The 8,807-nt window shown below is 30.3% G+C and overlaps 2 protein-coding genes across 2 annotated transcripts in view; both read right to left on the reverse strand.

The window, feature by feature from the left end:
* LOC101505625 (conserved oligomeric Golgi complex subunit 5) overlaps window positions 1-3,275 on the reverse strand; it is a 6,349-nt gene extending 3,074 nt beyond the window's left edge. The window contains exons 1-2 of the mRNA XM_004491266.4: window positions 2,083-3,275; window positions 237-710 (exon numbers count right to left, since the gene is read on the reverse strand). Of these exons, the coding sequence (XP_004491323.1) occupies window positions 237-710; window positions 2,083-3,162 (1,554 nt within the window). The 5' untranslated portion in view covers window positions 3,163-3,275. The remainder of the gene's footprint in view (window positions 1-236; window positions 711-2,082) is intronic.
* A 4,266-nt stretch (window positions 3,276-7,541) lies between these two features.
* LOC101505948 (uncharacterized) lies at window positions 7,542-8,059 on the reverse strand. The gene has a single exon (XM_004491267.4). The coding sequence runs from the start codon at window positions 7,997-7,999 to the stop codon at window positions 7,757-7,759; it is 243 nt and encodes an 80-aa protein (XP_004491324.1). The 5' UTR covers window positions 8,000-8,059; the 3' UTR covers window positions 7,542-7,756.
* Between the last annotated feature and the right edge of the window lie 748 nt (window positions 8,060-8,807).

Below are 8,807 nucleotides of genomic sequence, written 5' to 3' on the forward strand. Positions count from 1 at the left end.
ACTCTTTCCTTATCGTAGAATATTCTTTTATAGAAAAATAAGAGATTGATAATTGACAGTTAACAGGATAGTCTACAGAAAAATAAGAGATTGACATTTGACAGTTAACAGGATAGCCTACCCGAAAAACCACGAACTGGCTAGTTGTTGAATACTTCCTGATTGTAAATATAGTTCTTAAAATACTTTATAATAAACACATGAAACCTTAATAAAATGAGGTCTTTTCTGTTTACCTGGTACTCAGCACGCTCTGCAAAAAGAAGCAAAACCTTTCCAATTTCACGTAAAACAAGAAGAGTTAGGCGTGCATCCATCTGAACAGCTTCTATCTCTTCCTGAATGCGTGATATTATTCTTGATATTTGTTCCCTGGAGGGAACACTTCCGCGACTGGACATTGGAAATACATTATTCACTAGATCTGAAAGACGACTCAAGCAGTGACCCAGAAATGCAGACTGGAATATTTCGACAGCTGAAATTATCTGCTCTTTTCCAGCTGAATTAAGAGCTGGTAACACTCCCTTGACATCTGTGTCACGTGAAATTCTTTCCAGGAGATTCTCTATCATGGCGTAAAGCTTTGGATATCCCATTGTAAAAATCTCTTTAACAAAACTTGAAGCAGTGAAAGCGGATTTCATTTGGCTGGCAAAAGCTTTAGAAATAGCCTCCCAGACTCGATCGGTTAGCATAGGATCACCTTCCTATTTAGCAGCAATCAATGTTAGAACAATGAGAAGAAAATCCAATTAGAAAATATATAATTGCGAATTACAATACAGAAGCTGCTCAGATAGAGTAAATGAACCAATGTTCCATGAAAATAACTCAATACTGTCAAAGTATTGATCATGTCCAATTCAATGCAATCCATCCAGTGATGCTTGGTGCATTAGAATCAGACACAAATTACAGTAGGCATTATTTTTTACGATTTCCCTACTCTGCATCCTAATTACTGCATAAACTAAGAGTTAAAGGTCTTTGACTATCAGAAATCCTATCTGAATAATTCTACAAAAATGAGAAACAACAAATAATTGACCTTATTTCCTTATGGCTTACTCTCTCACTTATAGTAGTACAGTAACAAACAAGTCATCCCACCGCATCTTCTCACCTCAACTTTATAGCAAAGTAATAACGTGGGAGAAAATATCACAGAAAGGAGAGATTTACAAGGCTGGCAAGTGATTCATACAGCATAGTGAATTTACTGAATTCTAATTTTTAAAAAAGGAAATGAGACACTTTTTGGATCTTTAGCATTTACACATCTATATCACATGCCTGCAATAGATCAATAGATCTTGACATGTTGTCATGTTGGTTTCTTAAGAAGAATGAGAACAAAATATACACATACACCGAAATTAATCATCGTTGACACGATTCAAACAATTAGTGTAATTCACCATTGCTTCCATTTAGGAAGAGGACACACTAAAATAACTCCCATACACTAAACTTCACAATATATCAGGTCTGAAAACTGAAAACAAAGTAACCCGGTTACCCTAAGAATTTCTGCAAGCTCCAAACTTTAACTCAACCCCCAAAAATTGGTTACTTTAATAGGCTGAAAATTGGAAATTGATATAATCCACGTCATATGTGTTCCATGATTATATCAATAAATCCATCGTAGAAGAGAAGTACCAGTATTTCCTTTCCATATAAACCAGGACATTCGAAAGACCCAGTTTAGCTTCTGATAACTTCTGAGAATTTCTCAATTTAAACAAGCTTACAATTCTTGACTTAAATAAGTCCATATAAGTTTAAAGATGCTTATCCACAAGTAAAACTAGAAAGCTTCTTAAAAAATTAATATGCAAATAAGAAGCCAATGTCTAATAAAATCACAGTTAATGAAAGAATTCTTTTTTCACATGTAACTCATAAATGTTTATCATAACTAACCCTCCTTAAGACTCAATTGCATTATATGATGCACATAAGCATAAATGAATATAGGAATCCAAGTAAAGTAAAGCAAGACACAAATAATTCCATTTTCATGTAAAATAAAGCAATATGATTACAAAATATGAATGAGAATGATCCTCTCCTCACCTGAATAACATCATCAAGCAACAAAACATGTGTAAATGGATCCCGTTTTTTCGAAAGCACCCTCTGCAAATGCCACACTGCCACAGTAATGGAATGCAATTGATCCATACAATTCCCTAACCGCTGCCACAGAGCCTCTTTGGCTTTAGCCCCTCCTCCAATCTGAGGGGTTCCAGTTCCCCTAATTCCACCAGGTCCAAACCCGCTTCCACTGGAACCAGTAATCGCCTTCATATCCAAGGCTGCACTCACATTCTTCGCACCCATACCCTTATACTTAACAATCACTTGCTCCACAGTAACCTTCAATTCACCGAGATTGTAGAAAACCTGCAATCCAGTACCAACTTCTGCTTGATTCAACCCTTCCATTCCTCTTTCTAGAATCTTCATTGCTTCGTTCCTCAACCGATCTCCACTCTCTTTCACCCAACGAAGCTCTTCGTCGACGACGTCGATTCCCGTTAGGTCGTATTCGTTGCAGAGGCTGAGAATCTCGGAGTGGAACTGTGCGGCTTTAGCGAGATCGAGCTTATCAGGCTCAGCAGCCATGAGATCTCGAAGCTTCTTCGAGAGACGGAGTGCGCGGACGGAGTGCTGGAGGAGTTCAGTGGTACGGTGGATGTTTGAGAGCTGTGCGGTTTTGGAAGCGATGGAACGGTGTGGATCGGAGAGTTCGGATCGGAGGCGGCGGAGGGAGGATTGGAGAGAGGAGAGAGCGGATCGGAGAGTTGAGAGAGCGTGATCGGCGTGGTGGAGGGAAGAGAGCTGAGAGAGGAGTTCGTCGTGACGGGAGAGGACTTCGGAACGGAGCTGATTCTCGAGGAGACCGATGGCGTGGTGGAGTTTTTCAGCGGTGGAGGCGGGAGAGCCGGATGAGAGAGCGGCGGCGGAGAAAGAAGTTGAGGAGAATGAAGGGGAGAGAAATGCGGAGAAGATGGGATCGGAGGCTAGGGAATCGAGTGCGGAGGATGCGGTGGTGGCGGTGGTGGCGGTAGTAGGGTTTTTGAAGGTGGAGAGACGTTGGATCGGAGAAGCGGCGGAGGATACCGGCGACCTCGCCGCCGCTGGTGAGGCCATTGTCGTTTTCGTTTTTATTTTATTTTTCTGAGTGAAGCGATCTATACTACTACTCTTCTAATAATCTAAACTAACTTTAATGTCTCTTTTTCTTTTAGTTGCTTTTTTTACTGAATATTTTTGTAACGTTGAAATGTGTTTCACATCTTCTTTTATTTCTCAATTTTAATAGGTGATATTATTTCATTTTCATAATCATATGTACTATTAAAAAGTATATTAAAATGCGTTGATCACATAAATAACTTAATAAAATAAAGCAAGACACATGATTGATAGACAAACAAACAGGTTTAATAAATCTTATTATTTAAACTACTTTCATCCTTCAGAATATAGAGAAAAAGCTTTAATGTATTGTAAGCTTTAACTGAAAATATACATAATATTATTGCTATAGTTGTGAATCTGAAATCTCTAAAAATTTAAAGATTCATTTATAATGAAAATTTAAAATGAATAGATTTCATAATCAAATAATTAAATGTTGTTCAATAAAGTATTTGTAAACTTTTTTGAGATTTTAAAACCCAATACTATCACGTTGATATCACCTCTAACAAGTGTTAGAAATAATGTCTGTATCATCTATAGCATGCAACCTAGTATATATAAACAAATGATATAGGGGTGGAAGGAGAGAGAAGATGAAGAAAAAATAGAGACGATGAAGATAAACAGAAAACTTAAGAAAGTGATAGAGAGATATGGATAATGGACATAGGTTAAAGCTCCATAGAAATCTCAACAAGTCCAATACATAGTGCTATGTGGATAATACAATTTTAGTATTTTATACGATGAAAAACCTTAAACTTAAAATAAGATTGACAGGATGTGTCTAATATTTACTTCTTAAAAAATGATTTTAGGGTAGAATCTTACTATTTTTAGTTAAAAATTACGTTTTATAATAATAAAAATTGGAGGTTAAATATAATATTTTATTAAAGATATAAAGGATTAACTTTAGATTAAGATTACGAGTACGTTTGTTTTAGATTTTTTATAAAAAAATCTATTTTTTTAGTTAGAATGATATTTGTTTTATAATTTTTTAAAATTATTTTGATAAAAAATTATTTTTTAATTAAAAATGAAAATTTAAAAATAGTATTTTCTAATATTCGCTCCCTACGATAAATGAACTTAAGTTACTATTAATTTTTTAAAACTCCAAAACTGTTGTGTATCAATTTTTATCGGAATTTTCTGTATTAGTTTTACCCACTCAATTTTGACAATTTTTCTCCTTTTATAAGATTGTTTTCATCAAATAAGTTTTCTTTTCATTTTCAATTTTTCCAGATTGACGTTTTCCGTTGTTTCTATGTCTTTTATTTGAATCATTTTATTTTTATATTATTTATACTTTTGTGTTTATTTATTATTTTTTTTTATGGGTACTTAAGTTACATTAATTAATTTTAAAATGTGTCTAAGAAATGGTAATTAAAAAAATCATGTCTTTTATGATAATTTTACAATTTAAAAAATCACTTTTATTAAATTATATACAAACAAATTAAAAATTATTATTTAAAAAAATCATTTTATGATAGTAAAAATGAAAATCAAAAAATCATTTTTAAATAATCTCTCTACAAAATAATCTCTAATTTTTTTAAATTAAAAATTATTTTTATTTAAACTCAAACAAACTCATCCCATATTAACTGATCCTTGTTAGATATTATAAGATTTCATCATCAACCAATACTATATAGCATATATAAAGTGAAAACTAAAACTAAGTTTTGGTGTGACTTCTTCTTTTGAAACTTTATTATTTATTTGAACTATTTTACTTACAACTTCATCCCTATTTATTTATTTATTTAAATCAAAATTCTAAATCTAAAATCTCCAAATAAAAAAATAAAATAAAAAAAAATCAGATTGTTACGCATATATTGCAAAGGATGTTATATACTTTTAAGCTCTGATTGTAAGTTTGGAAGGGAGAGGATGAGAATTGAGAACTTTGAAGAAAAGGAAGTAAAAAATGAAATGAATGAAGGGTTTTAGAATGGTGAAGGTTTTAAAGAGTTTGTTTTTATGTGTAATATAAAATCTTCCTATTTTAGAGAATTCAAAAATTGTTTTGGAGGAGTATTTTGGAAAGTTAAGATAAATTCTTCAAATTATTTTTAAGTTGTTATAATATTCTACAAATTAAAAATTAATCATAAACATTCTTTTATTATTATCTATGAAATTGCTCTTTTAAAAAATATATTTTTCCCCTTCTATTTCTTTATTTTTCCCCAAACTCCAACACAAAATCTAAAGAACTACTTTTACTGTTTCTTTTGTTGTTTAGGTTAGTCAAACTTTGGTAGATAACACCAAGTTGGAACTTTTTAAGGCCACATATTGGGTGATTTTTTGTTTCATGTTATAAAATTTTTAAAAATTAAAATCAATTTCAATTTTAGTCTTGGGTTTTTAATTTTCAATTTTAGTTATGAATTACAATTATAAACAGAGTTTCTGTGTTATATTTTATTCTAATTGAATCATTCTTTTATTCCGTTTCATTATAAATTAATCAAATATAAAAATTATTGATACATAAAAATAATAAAAAATTAATATTAAATTAAAAATTTATTAAAATTTTAATTATTTTAAAGTAATTAAATTATTATAAAATTATAATTTATTTAATTATAATAATTATAGTAATAGTACTTTGAAAGGTGACAATCATAATGGTGATGAGTTGACGAAGGTGGTCGCAGTGGTGGACAATGTTGGTCTCGGTGGTGGGAGATGGCAGTGGTAATGATCAAATATGGTGGTCGGTGGTGGTGGCGACGGTAATCGACGATGGTGGTAGAAGGTCATAATGGTGGTTGAAGATGGTGGCCAGTGGTCGGATATGAGTAGTCAATGGTGGTGGCAGTGATCAGAGATGGTGGTTGGAGGTAGCAACGATGATCGGAGGTGGCTGGTTAGAGAGGGTGATCGACGACATAGGTATTGGTTTGAGACGATGGTGGTAGTCAATTTTTTGACAAAATGATATTTATTTATTCAAATTGATAAAAATTACATTGATCGAGAACAATACAATTTAAAGTTATTAAAACAAAAAATGATAAATATACTAAAAACCTCACAACATTCAAGTTAATAGTATAGAATGAAAAAATACCTACAAATGTGGAAAAATCGACATATATGATAAAATTAAAAACGTCTAAAATATTTATGTCTATAGAGTTGCAACGTTGATGACACTAAAGTTATTGATTGCATCTGCATTTGATTAGAATTGATTTATTGATCTGAATTAAATGAACATTGCAACAAAAACAAATTAAAACGCGACACTAAGACGATGAACAAATTAAGAATTATAAAACTATTTTTTTAAATCTGAGTTTATGATGAAAACTATTTTAAAATTAAATAAAAAATCATTTGAACTCCATTTTATTGAAACAAATTTTGATTTTGAAATTCAGTTTCAAAATCAAAACTAGACCCTAACTCAAGAAACACAAGGATTAACCTAATTAAAAACATTACTTAAAATACTCAAAGCGATGAAACTAACATCAAAACAAACCTCTTGATGAAAAAGAAAAAGAAAACTAAGGGAAGTATCAACTAAAACGGTAAAAGAAAGATTATACCAATTGCAACCGGCAAGACAATAATAAAAGACAAGTGGAAATAATAAAAAGAGATACACGAGTTTTATCACTAGGCAACTATGAAGATGATGAAAACGACACTTTTATTATTTTTCATTTAAAAAAAAATCTTTAAAACATAATCTGATTTGATTTGACACATTAATATTACAAAAAGAAAATAAATTGATGTATATTTTAAAATATAAAATATTAAATTAAAAATAAAAATGATTTTTTTAAGTTTTAGTTTAAGATAAATAAATATATGTTTGACTCAATAGAATAGAAGAGAGATGAATTTTTTAAAATAATTTTATAATTGATTTAAAGCAGAGAAGTTTTTTTTACTGAGTTTTATGTTGGTTTTCTTTCTATCATCTCTCTATAAATTAAATCAATTTCTTTCGGTTAACTTCAATTAAATATTTGAGTTGATAAATGTACAATTTGAATACAATTTTTTTCATTTATATGATTGAATTTATAATAATATTTAATCTAAAGAAAATAAATAAATAAAAATAAAGGACAAAACTTTTACAAACGTAATTTTGTTCAAAAAAAAAAAAGATTATAAAAGGGAAGAGAGAGATTCGTGCGGTACAAATACAATACAAAGATTACGGTCTTTATTTCCAATTTATAAATAGAAAAAAGAAAGAAACAATTCTTATGACATTTTTATGGAACATGGTAGAACCTTATATCTCTAAATTCTAATACAGTTGGAGATGACGACATTGGAAAATTTGTTACTCATAATTCATTATTAATTTATGCTTTTCTAGTCCAAACAGAAACATTAAAACACACCAAACTAGCTAATTAAGCAAAATATGAAGTCTATAATATAAAAAGCAAAAATAAAATACATTAAATTTGTGAAAAATGAATTAAGTCATTAAAATAAATATGAGAAGAGAAAACTAATTAAACTAGAAATCTTGTCAGAAGTGGCAACCACAAAAGAGGTAGAAAAAGCAAACGGTTGAGACAAGAACAACAGCCTCAGCAACAGAGAGTAACCTATAAACGACAGTATCCATAAATGTCGTTTGAAGATTATCAAGTCGTTTCCACTTAAACGCAGTGAATCTCAAAGGCCAAATTTCCTTCTTCACTTTCTTCATAGTTCCCATCAAACGCTTCCTTAAACTTGTCTTTCTAATCTCTTTGCTTTGCTCTTCCATGGAATTTAATTTCTACACATGAAATTGTTCTATGAGATAACTACTCTTTTTATATATGAAAAATAAAATAATTAGATTAGATTAAGAATATATAAAGATAATGATGAGGTGGCTTTGGATGCTTCTCATTGCTGTCTACCATACTCGCTGGGACCCACCAATATGTTCGTTGGGTTGAACCGTCAAAAAAATACAATATAATAATAACACTTTTATTTCTTGGCATGTCAATATAATAATAACACTTTACTTTATTTAAAAATAGTGTTATTAATACATATTTTTTAATATTTTTTTTTCATTGATTAAAATTTATATGGGAATTCAATAAATTTTAAAAGGAACTTGCATAATTTGATAAATCATACATGAATTTTAATTAATAAAAAATAATACATTAAAATATTTGTATTAGAAAATGTTGATAGCTCTCCTCTTATTTAATTATGCAACTTCCTTTTGTCATGTTTCTTTGCTGGTCCTTCCTAGTTGCTACACTTTTTGGTCCCCAATCATACAAATTCTAAAAGTATGTAGATTACTGACGTTAAAAATTGCGTTAAATATCTTTGAAAATTTATTTATTTATTAGAAAAATCTAAGTCGTGTATGATATTTTAGGTTTTTTTGTTTTGTTTTGAAGTCATAGTTTTTTGACTCATCCTAAGTCATTGTTAGAAAACATTCTTGCAATTCTAAGATGACGGCAGGTCACTCTTTGGTTTCCTACATTTTTCCTCAAACTCTCCTTCTTTCCTTTTTCCTTTCTCTCTCACTTTTTCTTTCTATCAATTAGTTAATAGTGAAC

This window comes from Cicer arietinum, chromosome 2 (assembly GCF_000331145.2).
Source record: "Cicer arietinum cultivar CDC Frontier isolate Library 1 chromosome 2, Cicar.CDCFrontier_v2.0, whole genome shotgun sequence".
Taxonomy (NCBI): Eukaryota; Viridiplantae; Streptophyta; class Magnoliopsida; order Fabales; family Fabaceae; genus Cicer; species Cicer arietinum.

Excerpts from the sequence above, each read along its gene's own strand:
- LOC101505948 (XM_004491267.4), bottom strand. The coding sequence starts at position 7,999 with ATGGAAGAGCAAAGCAAAGAGATTAGAAAGACAAGTTTAAGGAAGCGT.